Below are 25,596 nucleotides of genomic sequence, written 5' to 3' on the forward strand. Positions count from 1 at the left end.
TTTGTAGTTCATCTTAATTCCTACATTTGGAGAATCTTTCAACAAAAATTCCTAACATTCCAGTGTGACAGCCCCAGCTAAATTGAGGTTATATATGTCAATTTTCATCCCCATATTTAAAGAAAAAGGAATTTTCTTTCATGTTCATTGAATTTTAAAAAAAAAATATGTAAATAATTCATTCAAATTGATTCGTTTCTTACCCGTCAATTAAATATTTTAGAAATGTAACAAACATGTAGAAGAAACCGGACTGACGACTTCAACCGTAGAGACCACAGATGAAAGAAGGCACACTATTATTTGGCTAATGATAATTGCACTGTTATTGTGGATAGCTACGTATATTACAGTAATAATTGCACTTACGTTTCTTGACATTGGAATCGCTTCAAAAACCATTTTGAAGGAGGCCTTATTTTGGTTTAACGGCACAAATATTTATCTTAACGAAGACCTGTTGAATTCTGTATATATATAAGTCATTGTTTTTGTTTGTCAAAATGTACAATAAATCTCTAACATATCAACTTTTTTGTTTAAAATATCCCTATGGAATTATTTGTCGGAATACATAGGAGGTTATTTAAGGATGCTTAAATGAATAATACTACTAACTATTTATTTATACTTTAAACCATCCAAGTGGGTTGCGGAAATCCATAATAATAGCCTTGTGAGAAATAATAGGAACAGTTCAAGAGGTTGTGGTACTATCAGGGGCAGCTTAACCTATAGTGCAGAGTGAGCAATGCACACGGGCGCCGCCGTCTCAGAGGACGCCGAGGCGCTCCCTGCGACGGCGCAACCGATAGAGTTACGCATTTTATTGTAAGTTCTATGGGCAGCAAAACAGAAATTCGATACATTTCGCTTCTATTTCGCTGTCCACAGTCCTTGCACTGCCCCCCGACACGCCTAAGTTAACCCACCTAGAAGCCTCAATCTATCGGCTAGTCATGACAGGCCATGCACCTATTACAATAGCGTCTGTGTACCTCTCGTGCAGGACCGACGCTAGTATTATCCGCTTGTACTTTGATGCACTATTTGCTATCGGAGAAGCGACCATTATGACTGGGGACTTCAACAATAAGCACATCAGATGCAACCCACGGGCTGAGGTGTACTGCTACGTGGCGCGTCCCCAAGGTTGCGGATAGGGGAAAGCCCCAGAGTCGCAATTTGCGAAACAGAGTAGGGGTGAAATAAAATAGCCCTCGCGGACAAAACACAACCCGATGTCAGTGGTCTAGCGTGCCCAGGACTGGAAGGCGACAGGGAATGGTCGTCGCAAGCGCTCCCCTGAGGGTACCAGGTCCCACCTCAGGCGTACTTAAGTGGCCTTACTTCGGTAACCGGGGCTCTGCCGAAGCGGACTGTATATTTCCCTAGGTTCTCGTGGGAACAGCATGGATAAATTAATCAAAAAAACAAACGAAAATGAAAGTAATATGGAGCTGAAGAAGGCATTACAGCTCCACGAAAATACAATCACTGCCCTGGCGGAGTACATAAAGGGCAAATTAAACGTTCATGGAGAGATCCGCAAACATGTGGCCGCGCTAGGTACATCGTTTGCAAAGATCACCAGGGAAATTGGAAGCGTCGGATAATCAAACGCCACCACATCTGTAGGAGAAGTGCAAACGTCACCGTCTCTTTACAGATTGTATTCGGACACGACTGTAAAAGAAACCGAAGAAGAAAGCAAATCGGCAACACCGAAGAGCCGAAAAACGCGAAAAGTCAAAAGGACGGAACGCTCTTCACCCTTGGAGATCAGCCAGGCACCGAAACTGCGAAAAGCTAATACAACGGACTTAGCAGTTACAGTAAGGTCAGAGCTGAAGCCAAAGCCGCCACTTCCACACGATCACTCGGAGTGGAAAGAGGTAAAAAAGAAAAAGCAACCCAAGAAAAAAGTAGCAACGCGTCCAAGTGCTCTTATCATTCGCCCAAGCCAGAAGGATCAGTACGCCGAGATCCTTAAGCGGGTCAAAAAAGATGCTTCCGCGGATCATATAGGCAAATGTGTTGATAAAATTAGAAGGACGGCTACGGGCGATATGCTTCTTATCCTAGCGAAAAATCAAAAAGATAAAACGCAGGAGACAAGAAACACCATTTCCACAGTTCTTGGAAAAGATGCTACGGTAGTATGCAAAGTACCTGAACAGGAATTAGAGATTAAGGACCTAGACGAAACCACGACGGTGCCTGAAATCGTAGAAGCCCTACAGAAAATAACTGGCGGAGGAAGCCATATTTCTGAACACTGCGTCAAGTCCTTTCGCAAAGCATACGGAGGAACACTTACGGCTTCTATTAGAGTAGCAGCTGAACTGGCAAGAACCTTAACAGAGCGGCAAAACATCAAAATAGGTTGGGTCAATTGTAGAATAAGAGCTACTCAAAGGCCTATAAAATGCTTCAGGTGCTGGCACTATGGTCACGTTGCAAACAAATGCAGCAACAAACATGACAGATCGAAGAGCTGCATCAAATGTGGGGAAATAGGCCACAAAGCCAGAGAGTGCGGTAAGGAAGCCCGATGGATCCTTTTTGTTGATAATGGGAATTCCGAAGACTGTGCTCACATTGCAGGATGTGGTCATTGCCCTGTATTTAAAAAAGCACTTCAGATGTTAAGACAGCCTCAAAAATGATCAAGGTACTACAAATTAATCTTAATCATTGTGAGGTTGCCCAAGACCTACTCATGCAGACTGTACGGGAGCTAAAATTAGACATAGTACTAATTTCGGAACCCTATAAGCACATCAGTGGCCTAAACTGGATCACCGATAAGGAAGGAAAAGCTGTCATCTGGGCATGTGGCACTAAACCTCTCCAGGGTAATCAAAATAATTGTTCTGGATTTGTAAGAGCCAAATTTAATGGAGTACATTTCTACAGTTGCTATGCACCACCTAGCCTAACACACGATGAGTTCGTCCGGTTCCTGGCCAAATTAGTGGAGGATGCCCGAATGTACTCCCCGGTAGCTATAGCTGAAGATTTTAACGCTTGGGCAGTGGACTGGGGTAGTAAAGCTACTAACACAAGAGGTTGCCAGCTTCTGGAAGCGATGTCACTGTTGGACGTCGCCTTACTTAATACAGGCGATAAGCCCACGTTCACAAGAGGCGAGGCGAGCTCAATTGTGGATCTGACTTTCGTCAGCAGTACACTAGCGAGAGGAAATAGCAGTTGGGAGACCTCGGATATTTACACCGCTAGCGACCACTGTGCCATATACTGGGAGGTGTCATGTAAGCCGAATACAAATAGAGTACCACATACAGGAACTGGTTTAGTGGGTTGGAGGACTAGCATGTATGATTCCGGCTTGTTCAAGATAGCACTCGAGGATCGACCACTGCTTTCCAAAAGTGCTAGTGAAAAGGCGGTTGAAATCATAAGGAGGATGACTGAGGCCTGCGATGCAACAATGCCAAGGCGACGCAACAACAACCGAACCCCACCGGTGTACTGGTGGAATGATAACATTGCTGAGCTTAGGAAAATATGTGTTAAGGCGCGTAGAACCTCCCAACGGGCTCGGAAAACACCACAATTCGAGCAGCTCTACGACAAATATAAGGAAGCGCGATTAAAATTAAATAAATCCATTAAAGAGAGCAAGAGAAACGCGTGGAAAATATTGTTGGAAGAGGTTGAAATGAATCCATGAGGCAAGCCGTACCAGGTTGTAGTTAAACAACTCAGACATGAGAATACAACGCCCACTTGTCCTATTCTACTAGGAAGAATTGTAAGAGCTCTGTTCCCCACGCAACCAAAATCCTCCTTTCAACTAGGGATTGTGGATCCGAATGAGATCCCCCCTATTACCGAGAAGGAGCTAATGGTAGCATGCGGTAGGGTTGGAAACAACAAAGCTCCGGGACCGGATGGGATCCCCAACGTAGCTCTTAAGAAAGCTGTTGTAGCAACACCAGGAGTCTTCTTGGAGACCTACAATAGCTGCTTACTGGAAGGCACCTTTCCTACCGCGTGGAAACGACAGAGACTGGTACTTCTCCCTAAAGGTAAGAAGCCACCAGACGAGCCATCGTCATACCGGCCCCTCTGTATGCTGGATACTGCGGGGAAAATACTAGAACGTATTATCCACAGCAGGATCGAAGCAGCAGTTGAACCCCACCTAGCTAACTCACAGTATGGGTTCAGAAAAGGACGGTCTACGCTAGATGCTATAGAGCAAGTAGTCAATATAGCAAAACTAGCAGTGTCTGGGAAAAGATGGAAGAGAGGCTCGATAAAATACTGCCTGGTTGCCACCTTGGACATTAAAAACGCCTTTAACTCAGCAAAATGGGAGGTTATCATGGGGGCACTTAGCTCACTGAATGTACCTCTATACCTACGTAAAATAGTCGCTAGTTACTTCTCTGATAGAGTCCTCATGTACACTACGGAAACCGGGACGGAGGAGTACAAAGTCACTGGAGGCGTCCCACAGGGGTCAGTACTGGGGCCACTTTTGTGGAACGCTATGTACGATGGACTCCTAAAGAAACATCTACCCAGCGAAACTAAACTCGTCGCATTCGCTGATGATCTAGCAGTCGTTATAGTAGCGAAACACGTGGAGGAAGTGAAGTGGGCATTTGAAAGATCCTTCCAAATAATCACTCTGTGGATGAGGTCAGTCGGACTAGAACTGGCTGAGCAGAAGACGGAAGCAGTGCTCATTACTGGCAGGAGAGTTGCGGAGACCATCACACTCAATGTCGGCAGCTGTGAAATCGCAACTCAACCAGCTATACGGTACCTTGGAGTAATGATCGACCATAGGCTAAACTTCAAAAATCAGGCTGAGAGAGCAGCAGCGAAAGCGTCTCTGGTGACAGCTAAACTCTGCCGACTCATGCCTAATGTCGGAGGTCCCAAGCAAAACAGAAGGAAGTTATTAGCGTCGGTGACTACGTCAGTGCTTATGTACGGAGTACCTATATGGTCCGACGCACTGAGCAAACGGGAGTCCCGACGGAAAATCGCCTCTGTTTATAGAGTCAGCACTCTACGGGTAGCTAGCGCCTTTCGTACAGTATCGGAGGATGCGGCATGCGTGATAGCAGGTATGGTTCCTGTTGCGCTTCTTGCAGACGAAAGAACTGATCTGTACCGAAGCAAAAAAAGCAAATCAGACCCAACTTCAGCTGAACTTAGAATTCGGGGAAGACTGAAAAGCTTGCAACAGTGGCAATTGTCCTGGGATAAGTCGACGAAAGGAAAATGGACGCGTAAGCTAATACCAAACCTAGAGCCATGGGTGAACCGAGATCATGGAGAGTTGAACTACTACCTGACTCAGATGATATCCGGCCACGGATGTTACCGAGCGTATCTCCATAGGTTCAAATACGAAGATTCCCCTGACTGTCCTAATTGTGTCGGAATGATTGAAGATGCAGAGCATGTCTTTTTCGTCTGCCCCCGATTTAACGAAGCCAGGAGGTCTAGGGAAGAAGGTGTAGGATGCAGAATCTATCCTGAAACTCTGATAGCTACAATGCTATCCTCGCCTTCGGCCTGGGAACTTACGAGCGCGTACTGTACGACGGTGCTGAAGGAGTTGCGAAAAACAGAGCAGGAGTGGAGGAAGTTGGCCTGAACAGCCACTCTATCAGAGAAAGCTGCGGCTAAATCCCCCCCGCGAAGTAATGCCTAACGGCCATGCCGTGGGGACCAGGGATACCGAAGAGAGAGGATTGTTTTTAGTCGGTATTGATCTAGATCGAGTCCGACATACGGGGCACCAACATCAGGCCCTATGATACGTAAAAGTATTTTTAAACCTCTATAAAAAAAAAAAACATCAGATGCAACACCATCATCATCAACGAACAAGGAAGGACGTACTCTCAGACCAATTAAACTTTAACATCATCGTCACATAACCCCCGCACCTAGTGTCGAAAAGCATTCACCAAATGTACTTGATATAGCGCTCGTCAATAGCATAATGCTCTCAATTAACCATATCTGGGCGTTTCACGAGCGTACTCTGACCATCTTCTAAACATACTTCGTCTGGGCGCTGCTACTACAGGCAGCACAGCGAGCTTCTCGAAGGGTCCATTAAAAGTTACGCAAATCCCATCTGAACATAACACCAATACTCCGGTCGGTGCTCTCACAAGACATTTACCATCGATCGTCGAGTTTGATTTTCGCGCCAAACACCCCTGTACTCATCAAGTGCACCGTATCATGGAACACATACTCGAAAAGCGAATGAAGGGATCCAACACGGGAGCTATCGTTCTCGACGTTGCTAAAGCGTTCTACAAGATCTGGCATAATGGACTCATATGCAAGCTATACTATGCCGATAAGCCGGACCGTCTTGTATGCATAATAGTACGTGACTTTCTTAACGATCAGATGGTTTAGGGAGTCTGCTCGACCACGTCCGGATCAGACAGGCGTGCCGTCCTGACATCCCTCCTGTCATGGATGTAGATGATGGGTGAGACCCTATTTGCTGACGACACTTGCATTAATACTTCAGGTGTAACAGTGTAGTCCAGATGAAATGAAGGATAGAAATTAATTACTCCAAAACCGCGGCAATGCTCTTTTCGAAGTGCAACCGCCTCTTTCTAGCTTCAATGTAACTCCGTTACCACACTCATGGATAGTTCAGTGACATACGTGACTCAAACCCGCCATCTAAAAGTCAACCTGGATGACAAACTCAATATTTAAGCGCACGTGGAAAGCGCGCGAAAAAAGGCGGCCTTTATACTCGGTCGCCTCTATCCATTGCTGAATAGCGCGAAGTCGGATCGTATATCACAGAAAGTGCCAATCCCCGGTCATACTAGATAAAAGCGTTACTGGAGTTTCTTCCACCACCTCTTTACCCAACGCTAACGCTTTCCGAACCAATAGCAGTGATATAAGTCAGGCAACAGCAACTTTGTGTCTCCCGTATTGAGATCCCCAAGCCGAGGTCCCGTCGTGCGGCTCTTAAGCCTATTCACTCCATGGAACGTTTACCAAAGCAAACTAAGAATTCAGTGGCTTCCCATACCGGTAGTACAGTAGCATATAGTGACCCGAGCCAGGGTTCCCCAGAGAGCCCACTAGCTACTACTAGCTAAGAAAAACTCTTACATAGTTGATAATCGCGACTTAATTTTAATCCTTTTCGAGCATACCAAATAATACGACAAATTGATCACAACACCATAACTTTATTGTAAATATTCTTTTCAGTTAATGGACGTTGCCTTCTTAAGTGAGAAAATACGTAAAAGAAATCTTTAGTACCAATAAATAATTGTTTTTATACTAAAAAAATCTTTTATCAAGACTGGAAACTCCTACTATTATTTATTTAAAAAGTATTAAATTTGAAGTATTTTTTTCTAATAGTTTTTGAATGATTTCATTTAGCTAAAGAACAAGAATCCAAAGTAAAGAGCCCGAATTGCATTTTGACAGTTCATATTTGTCACTTCAATAAGACAAAAACATCTACATTTATTTATAATTATAAAATAGATATTCTTCTAGTTTGTTCTTCATAGATCTGTAGTTTAATTTACAGAGATTATAATATAGAGTTAAGCAAACGTTAAAAATGACTGACTGGCAGTTAGATTGTACGGAGTTGAAAGAAAGAGGTGCATATCTTTTACAATCTGGCCAATGGTCAGATTGTACCTTTCTGGTGGGCACAGAGCCGCATCAGGTGATGATTTCAGGGCACAAATTGATCCTTGCGATGTCATCCCCTGTGTTCGAAGCTATGTTTTACGGTGGTATGGCGGAAAGGAATGATCCGATTCCCATTCTGGACGTTCAGATTGACGCTTTCAGAGCATTACTTGAGTATGTATTTTGGATGCATACATGTTTTTAGTACTTTAGTATCTCGTATATATTGAATATTAATTTATTTACTTAGACATTTATAATTTTTGTCATTTAATAATGAAGCAGAGAAAAATTGTTTTTGGTACCCATAATTTATTATAGATGTATAATAAAATTAGTGTCACATTTTAAATTATTAGACTGATTTGTATTATTATTAAATAAGGGATAGGGAAAGCTTAAAAAAAAGAGAAAAAAAGGCTTTTGGTTTTCATCAATAGAGCACAATTGTCATATATAACAGGTAATTGCTAGTGTTTTCCCTAAAATCAGAATGATACATGCATATTGAGTGACAGTCTAAACTGCTGTATCATGTGCTGACAGATGGTGAGTATAAGCCAATCCATTCCATCTCTCTGATGTCACTGTTTAAGATGTTGATGCTCAGGCTCCTCTTCCTTGGCTTTATGCACAGCCTCTATATCTAATTTAGTAAATATTGTAATAGCTTAAACGGAAGTTGAGGAATCCATCACACTGAGTAATGCACAGCTAACCCTATGTAGCTGTATATGCTAAGCAAGCAAACAGTGCTAATATATGACAAAAGAGTTCAGCAAGCTCTGGAAAAAATATTTTGTATTAATTACGTTTACTAAACTATGGAAAATATCCAGTCATAAAGTTTGTTTTTGTTTAATATTGTAGGTATATATATACAAGCAATATAAACATCACTTCATTTGACAAAGCTTGTGAACTATGTTATGGTGCGAAGAAGTATATGCTGCCTCATCTGGTGAAAGAGTGTACTAAGTATTTATGGTCCGACCTGTATCCAAAAAATGCATGCAGAGCGTACGAGTTTGCCAGCCTTTTTGAGGAAAATGTGCTAATGGAAAAATGTATTCAGGTAAATTTAAAATAAGATGCCTACTTCAAGGCATACATTAATCTATACAAACAGATAAAATTGGTTGTGTATGTTATATTAAAATTACTGCATTTTATTTTTAATTTTCAGATAATAAGCACAAATACAAAGGAAGTTCTGAATGACAGCAGTTTTGAGGAGGTGGAATTAAATACAGTGATTATGGTATTTTCTCTGGATCATCTTAATATAGATAGTGAGCTGGATCTATTTGAGGCAGCTGTGAGGTATGCAAAGGCTTTTGAAAAAAGAACATCTGAGAGTTGTGTCAGTCCATCTCCAGAAGTTGTGGAGGAAAAAAATAGTCCTGTGCCATCTACTTCCAATAACCAGGTACATCATTTTAAGATAACTTTTGCCTAATTGTATAATTTGTGATTTTTTCACAATTATATCTCTTAAGTTATCAATATTTGAAGGATGTAAAAACAAATAAACTATAGTACCTGGTTTAATTTGGCATGTCATACAGACCCTCAAGGACAGATAGGTATTGCTAACAATGTCTTCTAATTGATTCCATTGAAAATCAAGGCGAGAAGCCTATATCTGTCAATTGACTTCCTGTGGCTGATGTTATGATGGTGCTGATGAAGAGTAAGATTTTGTTAAGGAATGTCTTTATCGCACAATACTCTGACATCTTGTTATATATACAGACTTGTAAAAACGAATATGAAAGAATTTTGACAGGCTCTGCAAATAGATATATTTCTCTATTTTAGTGTATTCATGATAAAGATGTTTGAAAATGAATTGTTTGAATTTTAATGAAAAGATAATTGTTAATAAAATTAGAAAAAAAATGATGAATGCAACTGAGTTTAGTTGTTCTTATTAGGTGGAGTTTATAATTAAGTATACATTAGTCGGTCATCAACTAATGTATACTTAATTATAAATTAACAAGTATAAATGAATCTAATGATCTTATGTAATGTTTATTTTGATGTTTCACTGATTGTGTTTATTTAAGATTAAAATTTTCCATATGCCAAAATAAATGATAATACTTTACAATTATGGAGATATCTTTAAAGTTTAGCGTTATTAAAGTCTATACTATATAGTATCGTCGCCATCCTTTCAGCTTAGAGATACCCACTGCAAGGCATAAACCTCTCCCAAAGATATCTATGGGTTAATTGGTATACGGATTGGTGATCACAATGTTGTACTGTACATAGAAGATGATGCTGCCAATCCTCTAGAAACTTGTTTGTTAGCAGTGGCGATCCCATATAATTAATGCACAAGTCTGAATTATTTAAGATTCTATTCTGATAATCGAACCCTCGTCTGCGCTACCACTGGTCATCAGTAAATGGTATACAAATATGTGTATCATGCTTTTTGTTTTAACAGTCAGAACAGAGTACCAATGTTAACTTAGATATAAAAGTTGTGAATGTGGAGAGCAGTGCAGAAAACAGCCCTGAAGGTATAATTGAGCTCGGTAGGAATGGTGAAGCTGACACATCGGAAGTGGTGATTGAACCTACTCCAAAACCTGAAGAGCCTAAAAAGATTAAAGGTATGTTATCTTTGTTTTAATAATGAATATGTTGTAAGAGTGTAAGGATATCTATAAATAAAAAAAATTACTTTGTGTAATTATAAGTAGCATTTGGCATTTGATTATGTATATTGCAAGTATTATCTAGTATCTATTTATTGTATAAGACTTGTATGGGATGACTGACATCAAGACATACAGTACAATGAGTGAGCAAGTATGTTTATTTAAAATTTCCATTACAGACGGTAAAGAAAAGCCTACAATACGAAACGCTGTAGAAAAGATTCGCTTCCTCACGTTAACTCCTCAGCAGTTTGCGGGAGGACCAGCTCGGTCATCTCTTCTCACCGAGTCAGAATCATTTGCTGTCCTCATGAATATCCTATCCAGCAACTCTGATGTACCCATGCCCAGGGGATTCTCAACTTGCAGAGTGACAAGAAAACAACTCATCGGTGGTGGATCCTCTTGTAATGTAAGTTTTACTAACTCATTAAGTGACAGCTTGTGTATAGATCCCTATGACTGCTCTGGCATCAAAAAGACTAAATAGACCAAAAAGTGATGGTCAGCCTAGCCTAGCCTAGAGCCGAGAAAGAGTGTGATAGTATAGAGTATATATGTTTTAGTTACAATAAAAACCTTCCTTATGCATTGGAACGAAAAATTGAATATAATTAATGTATTGATGGACTTAATCTCGAATTTTGAGTTTAGCAAAACGCTAGAGGATTAATTTTTATTTATAAGAGGTGATTTGTTATAGGTATAAAAGCTTTATATGTGGCGAATGTGTAGCATTTTTTCAATTGGCATTACAGTACCCGGCGATAAACTATTGCACATCGAGCTTTGGAAAGAGACAATTGGCTAATTTCAGCTTCGTAAAGCGTTATCTCTGTCGCACGATATACGACTGACAAAACATCACATAGGTAGTGTGGGATAGAGATAACGCTCTACGAAGATGAAATTAGCCGATTGTCACGTTCCTAAGGTCGAAGTGTTCTATACTTCATACCAAAATTTATTTTTGTTTACTATCTATACCTGCAGACTTTGTCATTATCACTTTGATAGTATTGGCCTATTGCATTCCAATACTATCAAAGTGACTCACTTTATACAGAGTGATTAGAAATTATAAAAGTTTTAAAGCATTTTGTTGATAAATGGGCTATGCATTCACCATTTGATACCTATAAGTAATCAATCTGTATACACTAGAAAAGCTATAAAGATAAAATATGGACACTACTGGGATATAAAGGTCCAATTAGCAAAAGAAAAGATGGATACATCTATATAAAAGTTGGAAGTCGCAGGCAGGGATTGGATGAACTAAGCCAAAAGACTAGGATGCGTGGAGTATGCTAGAGGTCTACATGCAAAAACTTCAAATCAATAAAAAAAATCTGGCAATACTAACAACTAACATTAAGGAAACACTAGACAAACTACATCCGTTACTATATTTATATATAGTAACAGTATAGTTACTATAATAAAATTCGAAAATATCTAAGACCTTCTTTTTCTTTGTTTAAATCTAATTAAACATTTATTAACAAATATATCTTATTATATCAATCAAGAGTTTTTAGTTTATCTAAATGTTGGGAGGGAAGTTGAGAGTTGAGAAATTTGGAGGGAAGGTAGGGAACTTGGCTCGTTGACACATTTACCTGATCAATATTATAATTTATACACCAAAAATTTAATTTAAAAGAAAAAACTGTTGGGTTTCCAGAAGGTTCTTTTCAGCAGATTAGCATTCCGAGCTGGTGATAGCTTACTACTTATAATGTTAAAATAAGTTACTATTCCAAATTGTAAATGATTACTTCAATAAGAATGTATTTAATTTGAACGTTAATTGATATTTAAATTTTTAAGATTCGAAAATGTATGGCTTCATTCATACATTCACTAGGAATGATTTTATTCCTTTCTTCTTTGGGTTAACCTTGCAGATGCCTACGTTCACCGTAGACACGCCAAGCCCAGTGGCTGTTGAACAGACATGGACCATTCCTGTCACCTGCAGCATTTATCAGCGACCACCCCGTGTTGAAGGTATGTTTTAAAAAATAGCTTTTTTCATTAAGACCTTTAATATCTTTTTACTAAGAACCACATCTTTCATCGTAGACCTTAAAAAGTTAAAAATTTTCTTACTTACCTAATTGACAGCAAATTGAGTTATGTGTTCACCAATTTAAAGCTTTTATACCTATATGCTTTTATTTACAATACAGGAGTGCGTTTACCTTCAATGATGTACAACCGGTGCCATTCTGGACTGGGTATGGTGGACCATGTCGACAGAGGAACGGAGCTCACCAAGATATACTGCCAGCGACCCATCATTCATCACACGGACTGCATGAACACCAGCGTTCTAGATTGTTCCGTTACCTTTATGGTTGATAAAAATATTTGCCTGTGGGGAGTTCAGGTGAGACATTAAAACTATTGACAAATTTTTGTACACCATAGACAATAAGTAAAGAAAAAAAAGAAACCATTCATATGATACAAGAAGCAGTCTTATCACTTAAGCAATCTCTCGCTACCAGACAACCTTTGGATGGAGATGAGAGACATGAAGGAGAAAACAGTTTAGGGTGTACATACATATATTACTATACATACATACAAGAATTCTTATAAATATATATATATTTATATATATGCGTGGAAAAGGTATTACGTAAATACGAATAAATAACAGATGCTATACAATATCCTATTTTAAAGGCCAACAGAGTGCTCTTTTAACATTTACACATAGATATATATTTTTAAAGTCTATAATTTACACACATACGCCCTCACGGGGGCCGTTCATATAGTACGTCACCAGAAATATACCTTTCTCTCCTCGTTGTCAACACTTTCCATTTACTGTCACGCCTCGGTATATATTGCAGCACAAAAACTAGATGCCCCCAAAAAACTTAGTATAATTATGTAAAGAAAGCGAAGCTTCCTGAATGATGCTATCTGAGTTGGATTTTGTCCCAGGTATATAGTCTACAACTTCGAACGTAGCACCTCCGACAACTACTTCAGTAGTCACCAAATAGCATATCTATGTTTAATTTATATTAGTACAATTTAAAAAAAAAAACATGCAGGTTCCAACGCAGGCACCAAGCGAAGAGACCAGGGCTACGTCCAACTCATCAGCTTCGACAAGTACAGGAGGTTACTGTGAATTACTGTACGCACATTTACTGGACGCAGATGGGGCACGGCTCACCTATACCCACTACACCAGCAGGGTGCCTTATAGACACTTACTTGACATCATGTTCAACAGGCCTGTTTACATACAAAGGAACAAGGTGGGGACTTTTTTTAAATGTTATGCAACCTATACTCATATCTTCACAGACTAGATGAATAGACAGACCTCAATCTTTCAGCAGTTTATAGAGATATTTCAATGTTATATCTCTCACTGCGAAAGGTCAGGTTTCGAAATCAAAACACCATTTTGTCTGATCTAAATGTACAAATTGCAAGCTTGATTGTATCTTAATTGTTAAAAAAAATGAAATTTATACCTAGTAATCTTTGCTACTAAATAAAATTTATATCTAAATAATTTATGCATACAGTATGATTAGTTATAGGTGTAAAAGCCTTAAAAGAGTGAATGTACATTTGTTGTCAATTAATAAATAATGAAAATATAGTAAGAGAAAGAGTTTTCAAATATAGAACTACTACATATTAAAATGTAATTATCATTAACTATATGTCATTGCAGAATTTGTACAGCCTAAAGTAATTGACCCGTCCCATTCAAGTAGATAAAATAATTAATATTTTATGTTTCCGAGTGATCACATTGTACAGCGTGATTACAAATAGGTTTGAAAGCTTTCAAGCTTTTTGCTTACAAAGGACCCCTATATTTACTCCTTTAAAGATTGTACACCTATAACCAATCACCCTGTATAATTGCGTAGCTACTAATTGGTTTGTTTTGCAATGTTTATGCGTAAAATCTCTGTTATTTCCATTTTGGATGTTATAACACATCCCTAATCAAAATGCCACATAGCTTAAGTCATATGTAATAAAAAAAAAAGATATAATAATGTTAGAAGCATATGTAGTGTGCATATATACAATTTATATATACATTGGTACATAGGTAATTTTTATGTGCAATAATTTAATCACCAAAATAAAATGTGTAATGTTGACAGGTGTACAAAGTGGGCATAGTTTTCAACAAAGTGGGCTGGTACCCTATGGGGCGTTGTGCTCAACAAGTGGCTGCAGAGTCTGTATTCTTCAACTTTGGCATTGGGCAGAGCAGCGATTGTGTGCGTGATGGACTCATACGTTCCATCATTTTCACTTACTAAGAAGTTCATACCAACAGTGACAGATATGAAGACGCGCTATTTTTAAATTTGGAATATTTGTAAAGACAGTCTTATTTCTTTTATAAGGACACTTATAAGATCTCTTTTATGTAGTAGACTATATTCTGTGACACTTAAAATCAATTTTCTCATTTATTTATTGTTTTTATTTTATTTCATCATTTATGTTTTTAATTTCATTTAGTTGTAACCTTTTTTGGCACTTTTTTTTGGGGCACGGTTATTCTCAAAATGTAAGTATAAATGTATTGCCCACTCCTTGCCACTGTTTTAAGGAAAAATCGAAAGATATGTGTTTTTTAATGTTTGTACTCGTAACGTAAATAAAATCAAACAAAATGAATTTCAATTTAAAAAAATCTAAATACAATTGTTAAGGTTACCAAAATTGACATTTTTCAGCTTTAATGTAAATTTTTCGATATTTTGGGTATTTACTTTGGATAGCCCCCACAAAAATCGCTCAGAATTTAGTGATTCTTGAATTAGGTCTATTTTATCATTTGTGTTGGTGTTTTATTGACTTTTATATTTAATTAGTCTTAAATAACAGAAAATATTGGGAATATTAGCTACGTACATATATGATATTGTCGTTTATATCAAAATAAAATAAGAAAAAAAAATAAAAAATTATTAAAAAATATATTCTTTTTCATTTGAAAAGCTTACAGCTATCTATATAATATTAAACACACAAGATAATGATACATGTGATCAGTTGAATTGACAGGTGTTTATTTTCAATCAAAATATGTGATACCGTAACAAAGAATTGCCATTTTATGGAAATTCCATTGATTTTTAAGTTATTATACTTAGAGCAATAATCAAAGAAGTCTTAAACCGATTTTGACTGCCACATTGGTATTAAACTTTTCTGTTTTCCAAGTTATTTTTACAAAAAGTGATATTCAATTGCTTCTCTAATTCAACACCCACCGGTTGTAGTATGACTATAGATGTAAGGCCGGTTTAAAACGAATTAAACCAATCGGTTTAAAACGAAAAAAACCGTTTAAAACCGAAAGAACCCATTTTTTTCGATTTTAAACGTTTAGTGTTGACGACTATGTTTTTCTTAAATATAAACACGTTATCTATTCCAAGCGTAGACATTACCTAGCTAAGTTGAAAAACTATTTCCTAGTTAACTATATAGGTTATTTTGAAAAGATTTATCAATCAGTTTCATTCGGTTTAAAACCAAACTCACACACTTGCACTTCTCACGCGGAGAGACGTCAAGAGACCTTTGAGTAGACCTTAACTACTTGGAAATAAAGGTCAAAACTCCTATCCACAATTTCTTTATGATTTAGGTACATATTTTAATCTATTGTATGTAATATTGTTTCTTTATAATTATAGTACTTTATATGTAATATACTCACCTACATAGGTATAAACTGCATAGGTAACTAACACAAGACCAAGTATTGTCGATAATGATGTGTAAAAAGACTGTTCTTATATTTTAGTAGGCGAGTTTTAAACCGTTTAAAAAGATTTATTTGGGGTTTTAAACCGCCACTTTTGGTATTAAACGTTTTAAATCGGCTTTTTTACATCTATAAGTATGACCAAGGATCGTCCTAAAAAGAAATAGACTGAAGTGATCTACCAGTTTATATTGAATATATAATAAATAGTTTTGCTAAAATGGTTTGCATTTGTTTTCAATATGTTCAATAAATGTCTGATCAAATTTTAAGAACATGCACAATAATCATAAAAAACTTCTTTTAAGAGTTAACTTATCTTTCATTATCATCATCACAAATTTAATTTTTTATTACTAATCTCCCGAAATACCATGCATGTCCCTATTTTTTGGATTAAGTACGACAAGATAGCAAAAAGGCTTGTTAGCTAATATGCTGAAGTCATTATTTTTGATTTTGGGACAAAATGAAATGGCCAAAAAATATTTGTAGTTTTTTTAACTGTCAAGGTCAATACCAATATATTGATTTGACAACACAGAATAATTGTGTTAGCTTTATTTAAGAAATAAATTAGAATTTTCTACCCAAAATGTTGGTAGTATAATTATTGTTGCGGTTATTGAAAATCGGCAATTTCATAGGTACCTTCTAATATTAATTATAAAAATACTCCTTGGAAGTATTCTTACAAGTAGAATGCATTTGCCATATTTCACACGATTAAGTTAAAAAAGTTAAGTTAAATATTTTCATTATAATAAATTAAATTAAAAAAAAATCAGTGTCTACTGGTTAGGTAGGGCGTATTTGTAAGTGTAGTAAAGGTTTTTTTTAGTTTTAAATAGACTTAAAACTTTAGAATATTATTTCTTTTAGATAAATTTTTGTAAAAGAAAAATTTTGAAAGCTAAATATTTAAATCGATACCTGCATATATGCAAGATTAAAGAAGTGAAGGAATATTTTATACTAAGCATTATGAAATAACTTGAAAATTCCATATATAATCATATTTTTTTAGAATAATTTGTCATTATAGATATAATGGCGAAACGAAACTTTTTACATTTAACAGAAATAACTAATCGTATGAGCTATGACAATTATTCGCAGGCATTATGTAAATGATTAGGAAAAATATTTAGGCATAAAAAGTATTCGCTAAATGCTTAGACATCCTATAGAAAGATTAAAAACGTTAAACGGTATAAAATGATCTACATACGTCCTCTTGCAATCTCTTAGTTATTTTCTTGTTTTTACTCAATTGTTTTTGTTTTGTATGAAATGGTAATATTTAAACTTACCTTAACAAATTAACTAAATAACTCCTTCTGATATTGTAAAAATTATTTAATTAATAAAATCGATTAGAGATATTGATAGTCTATAAGGGTACAAGACTTATTGAATCTGTGGTTCTAATATTTTATGATTGAAATGTTTGTAAAATGCTCTTCTCTTGTTATAAGTAAATGTTTACATAAATGTAGTTAATTATATGTGAATATTTGTTATGAATAGAAAATATTACGTGTAAAGGCATTGTGAAATATTAGCGTAAATAAACAAAAAACTTTACAAAATGCCATCAATAGACGTGATGATCCCCCCGGGGCCACCCATGGAAGCGCCACCAGAAGAACCTCCCGCACCTCCACCGCCTGTGATTGGTATTATATATCCGCCACCAGAAGTAAGGAGTATCCTTTTACAAATATAAATTTAACATAACCTATAAGTTCTATTACGTAGAATAGACTTACGCTTCAACCCAGAATACGAACTCGCAATCATAAAAATTGGTTTATAATTTCGTGTCTTGGCCACAAAATAATGATAATAATAAAAAAATGTATCAACTCTGTTTACCCGAACAATGAGAATTTAACAACATTATGAGTATAGGAAACCAAACAAAACTACGATTTTTTTCTTTCAATGTTTTATAGCTGCCCTTTTAAAAAAATAGATTATTATTCAAAAAATTCTTGCATAAGTTCAACATAAGTCTGTCTTGAATTGTAAAAATCTGAAATCCATACTTGTCTTTCGGGTTCCCTTAATCTAAATGTTAAAAGTACATAAAGGGACAGTTCAAACTGAGGTCCTCTCTTGTGTCTTGTAACTATTGAGTATAGGACTATGATAAAATAGTAGATTAACATGAGGCAACTTAAGGATCCCTCGTGCAAGTAAAGTGACTTAAAAGAATGTCTTCAGCTTGACAACCTTTGAACTTTACCATGACATATGAGTTACTTTTGAGAGTATAACTGCACAGAAGTGCTAGGTTTCATAATGAGGAAACCACTTGTCAACTTGTTTTGTCTGCTGCACAATTTCACAGTCTATAAGTTTTTTGAAAAAAATTGTACTGTTAATCGTAGAGATTATATACAACAGATTGTTAAGTAAGAAAAGGACTAATATTTAGCCACTTCCACACATGCAGTGGTAGTCGTGCAATAAAATGCACTGATTAGTGCCAAACACAGAGTCCACTTAACACATGTTGAGTGATTTGGCGGTGGCAGTTGTGTGATTTGCATTGTTTGCCGCATACACATTTATCAGCGGGCTGGTTTTATCTTATATTGGGCTTTATTATATATTGGGATAGCTTTATCACATATCGTATTGATAGCTTGGTATGTTGAGCAAGGGTGTCTCCTAGTGGATCAAGGTGAATATTTTGCTGCCTGGTCTATATATATATATTGGGTCAGTTTTGAAAGTATTCTCAACAAATAAAATTCCTTCTTAAATAGGAAAGATAGTGACAGAGAATAAATGTATCAAGATATAAACAATACACTACAATACAAAATTTTGACACCCCAGATTTATATTAATTAGAACAAATATGTCCAAATTGTAAAAACAAATATTGGGTATACCATACCAATATTATTTCTGATTAATTGTGTTTTCGTAATTTTAAGTGACAATACAAATTAAAAAGTTTTACAGTTAATTACAGTTTTTTTTCATGATTTATACTAGCAATATTTCTTTAACACAATTCCTAGATATTGTTGACAAGACTGCCAGTTTTGTGGCTCGTAATGGACCAGAATTTGAGGCCCGTATCCGACAGAATGAGCTGGGAAACCCTAAGTTCAATTTTCTGAATTCTGGCGACCCTTATCATGCATATTACCAGCACAAGGTTAAAGAGATTAGAGAGGGAAAAGGTTAGTATTGATTGATTATTCATAGCTTTAATAGTTGGTTATTAATTTGTGTAGATAAAAATAAATTTAAAGGATTTTTCTTTTGTGATTTAATTACAGAATAATATGCTACATATATTCTTGAATATTTTTTAAGTACTTTGTAAGTAAGAATATTTAAAATTATCTTCATCTTAGGACCAGATCCTTCAGCGCCGGCTCCGCAAGGAACAGCTTTACAACGTCCCGGCCTCGCGCCGGCCACTGCAGCCCGCCAACAGGAACTCCTCAAAGCTGCAGCACCCGCTGAACCTCCACCGCCGCGTGACCCTCCACCAGAATTCGAGTTCATAGCTGACCCACCATCAATATCTGCATTAGAGCTCGATATTGTCAAACTGACTGCCCAATTCGTCGCCCGTAATGGTAGACAGTTTCTAACAGACTTGATGAAGAAAGAAGAGAGAAACCATCAGTTCGATTTTCTGCGACCTCAGCACTCTCTCTTTCAATATTTCACTCGACTTTTAGAACAATATACAAAGGTATTGCTACCGCCGAAGGAATTGGTTTCCAAACTGACTGCCGAAGTGAGGAGCGGAGTGTTGGAGCAAGCTCGCAGCCGCGCTGCCTGGCACTCGCACCAGGCCCGCCGCAAAGCAGCTGACGAGGCCCGCGTAGAGAAAGAGAGATTGGCATATGCTTCTATCGACTGGCACGATTTCGTCGTTGTAGAAACTGTTGACTACCCAGCAGGAGAGCCGGGCGACTTCCCTCCACCCACTACTCCTCTTGAAGTAGGCGCAAGAGTTCTAGCAGAAGAAAGAGGAGAGGACATTATTCAGTCGCTCGAAGAGGACGATACGGAGATGCAATTGGAGTCAGAATCGGACTCAGAGTCTGACGAAGACCTAGCCGAGATGGAGGATAGAACCCAGCAGCAACAGAGACCTGATGACAACCGTGTGCAGGACATGGAAGAAGACAGCTCTTCGTCCGATGACGACACTCCAGAACTGCCGAAGCAGCCTGATGAGGCGCCGCTACCGCCACGACCGGACCGCGTAGTGGTGAAGAAGTATGATCCTAAGCGTGCTAGGCCCCAGCCGACGCCAGCCAGCGAGGAGTGGCTGGTGTCTCCCATCACGGGTGAGAAGATCCCGGCCAACAAGGTGGCGGACCACGTGCGTATCGGGCTGCTGGACCCGCGCTGGCTGGAGCAGCGGGACCGCGCCGCCGCTGAGCGCACCGACCGCGACGAGGCGCTCGCGCCGGGCGCCGCCATCGAGGCCTCGCTTAAACAGGTAATCTTTACTGGCCTATCTTAACACGATAAACCAGTGGTTCCCAGAGTTCAAATGTTTGTTCAGACATGCAAAAGGATGAAACATAACTTCTAGTGTGTTTGCTTGTGAATCTTGCGTAAACTTGTTTTATTCTTCATCAATATAAATAACAATGTTAAGAAATTTGAGGAAATAGTTTTGGAAATACGGTAGAAATCTAGCTAGCTGCAAGCGTCGCACCAGAACCAGCTTTTGGAAGTGGTCATATGATCAAAACGACATACAAACACAATATTACATATTAAAACTGAACACATTAGCAGTTTTTATTCTTATATTTATATACTTAGAAAAAGCTTTAACTTTAAATATTTTGTAAACATTATTAACTATTATTTACAGTAGTAACTTGCTAGTCAGCAATAATACATAAACTTGTTGACCAAAAACAATTTAAATTAACCATTGTTCCGTGTTATAGTTGGCTGAGCGCCGTACGGATATCTTCGGTGTGGGCGACGAAGAAACGGCCATCGGTAAGAAGATCGGAGAGGAGGAAAGACGCCGCGACGAGCGCGTCACCTGGGACGGGCACACCAGCAGCGTGGAGGCGGCCACGCGGGCGGCCCGCGCACACATCACCCTGGAAGACCAGATACAGCAGATACACAAGGTTTGGAAACTTTTGTTGTTACTACGAGGGCCAAACTGAAAGTTTTTAGAACTGGCAACTTAAAAACATTATATTAAAAAAATAAGTTTAAATTTTGAAAATAGAACTCTTTACCAATAATATTGAGTATACATTTCATTCATTTGTCATTTGTTTTACGATTTGGCGGCAAATTGAAAATTGTCTGTGCACGTCAGAATGAATTTAAGCCGAGAAAATTTTCGTGCAATGATTTTTTATGACTTTCGATGTTATATAAGTCAACAAGAAAGTTATGATAGACTTCGATTGGCTTTTCACGATGAAGCCCCATCTCGTGCCACAGTTTACAACTGGTTTAATGAATTCAAACGTGGTCGAACTAATCTCACCGATGATTTGCGTGAGGGACGGCCTTCTACAGCGACGACTGAAGACAATATCAGTGTTGTGCGGCGTATGATAGAGACTGACAAAAGAGTGACCTATCAGCAGATTCGGACAAGTCTAGGCATAGGTATGAGTCAAGTGCACAAAATCCTCCATGAACATTTAGCGGTCAGGAAGCTTTGTGCCCGCTGGATACTGCATAATTTGACCGAGGCTCAAAAACTCCGCCGTGTTGATTGGTGCCGAGAAATGATCCAAAAATTTAACGGAGGTGACTCAAATGCTGTGTTCGACATACTAACGGGTGACGAAAGCTGGATTTACTGTTATGGTCCGGAAACCAAAAGACAGTCTGCTCAGTGGGTGTTTCCTTCCGAAGAGTTGCCAACTAAAGTGAAGAGAGGTCGAAGTGTTGGAAAAAAGATGGTGGCCTCGTTCTTCGGAAAGACAGGTCATTACGCGACAGTTGTCTTAGAGGATCAGAAAACGGTTAATGCAGAGTGGTACACTAACTACTGTTTGCCACTTGTCTTGGAAAAAGTTCGAGAGAAACGATCTCGCAGCAGGATCCTCCTTCATCACGACAATGCCTCGTCGCACACCGCCAGGCAAACGATCGACTATTTGGCGACCTCAGACGTGGAATTACTGGGTCACCCGCCGTATAGCCCCGACCTCGCACCCTGCGATTTTTATTTATTCCCGAAAATAAAAGAAAAACTTCGAGGAAAACATTATATGGACGCCGAAGAAGCAGTGGCTGCGTTTCAAAACGCCGTCGAAGAGACCCCTAAGGCCGAGTGGGCAAGGTGCTTTTCTCAATGGTTCCATCGAATGCAGCGATGTATTGATGTAAATGGACGCTATTTTGAAAAGTTATAATAAAACTAATAACTTGCTAGAATGCTTAGTTTTTGATTTTCTAAGAACTTTCAGTTTGACCCTCGTACACTCCATGGGTTTACATTATCATGTCAGTCGAAAAACGCACCCGACAAGGCAAAGGCTTTCCCTAAAGATTGTCACGACGAGAGGTTTCGTGCTGCCCTCATCAGCCGACTTTGTGACAATGTTGTCGGTCAACTTAATTGGAGGCCTACCCACTCCGTCGAAAACCTTTAGACGCCAATGGTCGGTTGCGCAAATCGTGTTCTAGATAAATGACAAACATTTCATTTCCAGGTTAAAGGCTTACTTCCCGACGAAGAGAAGGAGAAGATTGGTCCAAAGCCAGTGGCGGCGCCAGCCATGACAAGAACCCAACCGCGTCCACCTCCACCACCTGCACCGCCGCGAGGGCCTGCTCCTGCACCTGCCCCCGCGCCCGTCCTGCTGCAGCCCATCCCTCCCCTCATGGTGATACCACCGATGGCCCCAAGACCACCACTAATCCCAACACCGGTTGGTGCACCCTTCGGATTTGCGGCCGTGGCGCCGCCTGTACCTGAGGAGGTAGAGGAGCCTGCGACCAAGCGCCCGCGAACCGAAGATGCTCTGGAGCCAGAACACTCCTGGTTGGCAAGACACCCGGGCTCAGCTCCCTTACAGGTATGTATACATAGCAAATAGGTCTAGGTATAAAAGCTTTAAAGAAGTGAATATATAGCATATTTGCTGTCAATTTTTGTGTCATACACCCTATATAAAAGTCAATGGTTTCAGAAATAATGCATAATATAATGGTAATATAGTAAAAAAGGGACAGTAGTGATAACACCAGCAATTTTAAACTATTATACAGGATGATTTGTTGTAACATCTTAAAATGGTGAATGTCTAGCGCAGAGTTCCCCAAAATTTTTTTGTCGTAGACCCCTTGCCATGTTTTTCCGTGTTGGGTTGACCCCCTAATTACCTGATATTGATTTCCTGTAAATTTCCCCTTCAGGAAGATCCCTTTCAGGTTGTCACTAGGGGTCCTAGGGGTCGATGTAGACCACTTTGGGAATCACTGGTCTACCGCATTTGCTGTCAATTAACATATATACCCTAATAAAAATCAATCATCATATACATAATATTCCAGGAATAAGCTATTTATGATATCTGTTACGACAATATGAAGGAAAAATAGGGGGATAGAAAGACTATTTTCAATTATTGAACTATTTACAATGAATAAATAATGAAATATTAACCTCAGCAATAAGACTGCCTCTTGTTTTGGTGTACAATAAAGTAAATTAATACTGCTACACAAAACTAAATAAACAAAAAAAAACTAGACATTCCTATGCAATTCAATCTCTGATTATAAAATAATATTACTTTAACCTGGATCACATATTTAGTGTGTTTGGCGCTTCCTTTTCATTTCTGCCTAAGATTTGACATGTAATTAATTATTTTTGTTAGATACAAATTATCATAAAAGTAATATTTTTGCAATTGCAATATAAAACTTTTTTGTTGTAGGTGTCGTTACCATCCTTGCCGGAGCGATCGGAGTGGCGACTGGACGGTCGCGCACTACCACTGAACCTGCCGTTGGAGACGACCGCTGGGGAACTGAAGGCGCTGCTGCAGCGCGCTACCAACATGCCCACCGCCAAGCAGAAGCTGCACTACGAGGTTTCTGTCTTACTTTCTTTCTTTCATTGTCACAGCACAATAATATTATATTTTACCTCCTAGCCTAGCTCTTCACTGCCTGCTTCGCATGGCCTGCACTCGTTTATGTGGGTGTAGTTTAGTATTTATTCTTGATATCATTAGTTCTCAAGAATCATGTGCGTCTTGACAATCGAATCTTTCGCCATCTCATCGCTCTTACATACACAAGATATATATATATATATATATATGTTGTGTGTGTATATGTGTATATATATATATATATAACGTATAATTCATTTTTACATATGTAAATAAATATATGTAAAAATTAAATAATTTAAGCAAGTATAAATGTGTAAACTTTGTAATGGTCACTAATAAAATACTTCTTGTCTTTGTACTTAAATGGTATAATTACAAAATATTCTTATTCTAATATTTAAAACAAGGACTCATTAAGGCTTCAATTGGCTATTTCTCGACATCATGCCGATAAATTAAGTGTTTTTCGATAATTTAATCTATTTATTTGACAAGATGCAACATTTCACCAATGTGACTGCAAATGCTATATATATATATTGTATTTAGAACTTATGGGGTCATTCATTATAAAAAGATATAAGATTTTACTTATATTAACGACTGTTGTCTTCCTCAGGGCCTGTTCTTCAAAGACACCAACTCGCTGGCCTACTACAACGTGCCGCCCGGCGCAGTCATACACCTGCAGGTCAAGGAACGCGGTGGGCGCAAGAAATAACTCCAGACCCTTTATCATCAGTAAACACGTTATTCATATTTTAATTTAGACGGGGAAATAAAGATTTTATTCCAAATTTTGTTTTACTACATTGAATTATATTTTTTTTCATTTTATACTTGTAACAAATAAAGTAAATAGAACATAATTTTAAAATGTCGACGTTTACTTAATATCAGCTTCACATTAATTTCTCCGAGTCTTATTTATATTATAGCACTTCTCAGATATGGCTTTACCAATAGCAATAACATTTCATAACCCCTGAAAATATTTAAAGAAGACACAAAGCACTAAATATGTACTGCACCCGGCGATAAATATTGCACATCGACCTTTGGAAAGAGACAATCACGAGTCGAGCAGCGCTATCTCTGTCCCACACTACCTATGTGACGTTTTGTCAGTCGTATTTCGTGCGACAGAAATAACGCTCCACGAAGCCGAAATTAGCCGATTGTGTCTTTCCAAAGGTTTATGTGCAATGTTTATCGCCGCGTACTGTACATACATTGCCTTGTCAAGTTTTGCATTAGTATTAAATTTTGATTTTCAGTTTTAAATAATTTTAATTTTAATAACATCAACTTAATTGATATAGAATTT

General features: G+C 38.1%; 2 protein-coding genes across 2 annotated transcripts; both read left to right on the forward strand.

Annotated features, from left to right (window-relative positions):
* The first annotated feature begins 7,494 nt into the window (after nt 1–7,494).
* On the forward strand, nt 7,495–15,290 carry LOC137923999 (uncharacterized). Its single transcript, XM_068767290.1, has 9 exons — nt 7,495–7,872; nt 8,569–8,773; nt 8,885–9,127; nt 10,160–10,328; nt 10,556–10,788; nt 12,287–12,389; nt 12,572–12,771; nt 13,454–13,663; nt 14,537–15,290. The coding sequence occupies exons 1-9, from the start codon at nt 7,622–7,624 to the stop codon at nt 14,696–14,698; spliced, it is 1,776 nt and encodes a 591-aa protein (XP_068623391.1). The 5' UTR covers nt 7,495–7,621; the 3' UTR covers nt 14,699–15,290.
* A 2,310-nt stretch (nt 15,291–17,600) lies between these two features.
* On the forward strand, nt 17,601–25,039 carry Sf3a1 (splicing factor 3a subunit 1). Its single transcript, XM_068766358.1, has 7 exons — nt 17,601–17,870; nt 19,200–19,364; nt 19,542–20,647; nt 21,111–21,302; nt 22,854–23,219; nt 24,087–24,242; nt 24,889–25,039. The coding sequence occupies exons 1-7, from the start codon at nt 17,753–17,755 to the stop codon at nt 24,988–24,990; spliced, it is 2,205 nt and encodes a 734-aa protein (XP_068622459.1). The 5' UTR covers nt 17,601–17,752; the 3' UTR covers nt 24,991–25,039.
* Nucleotides 25,040–25,596: the final 557 nt, after the last annotated feature.

This window comes from Battus philenor, unplaced genomic scaffold, assembly GCF_028537555.1.
Source record: "Battus philenor isolate CCGP_79_NKW_IND1 unplaced genomic scaffold, ilBatPhil1.0.hap1 SCAF_10, whole genome shotgun sequence".
Lineage (NCBI taxonomy): Eukaryota > Metazoa > Arthropoda > Insecta > Lepidoptera > Papilionidae > Battus > Battus philenor.

Coding starts and splice junctions, on each gene's coding strand:
- Sf3a1 (XM_068766358.1), top strand. CDS start 17,753: ATGCCATCAATAGACGTGATGATCCCCCCGGGGCCACCCATGGAAGCG. Junction 19,365..19,541: donor AGAGATTAGAGAGGGAAAAG/GTTAGTATTGAT, acceptor TCTTCATCTTAG/GACCAGATCCTTCAGCGCCG. Junction 21,303..22,853: donor AGATACAGCAGATACACAAG/GTTTGGAAACTT, acceptor TTTCATTTCCAG/GTTAAAGGCTTACTTCCCGA.
- LOC137923999 (XM_068767290.1), top strand. CDS start 7,622: ATGACTGACTGGCAGTTAGATTGTACGGAGTTGAAAGAAAGAGGTGCA. Junction 7,873..8,568: donor GCTTTCAGAGCATTACTTGA/GTATGTATTTTG, acceptor TTAATATTGTAG/GTATATATATACAAGCAATA. Junction 9,128..10,159: donor CATCTACTTCCAATAACCAG/GTACATCATTTT, acceptor TTGTTTTAACAG/TCAGAACAGAGTACCAATGT.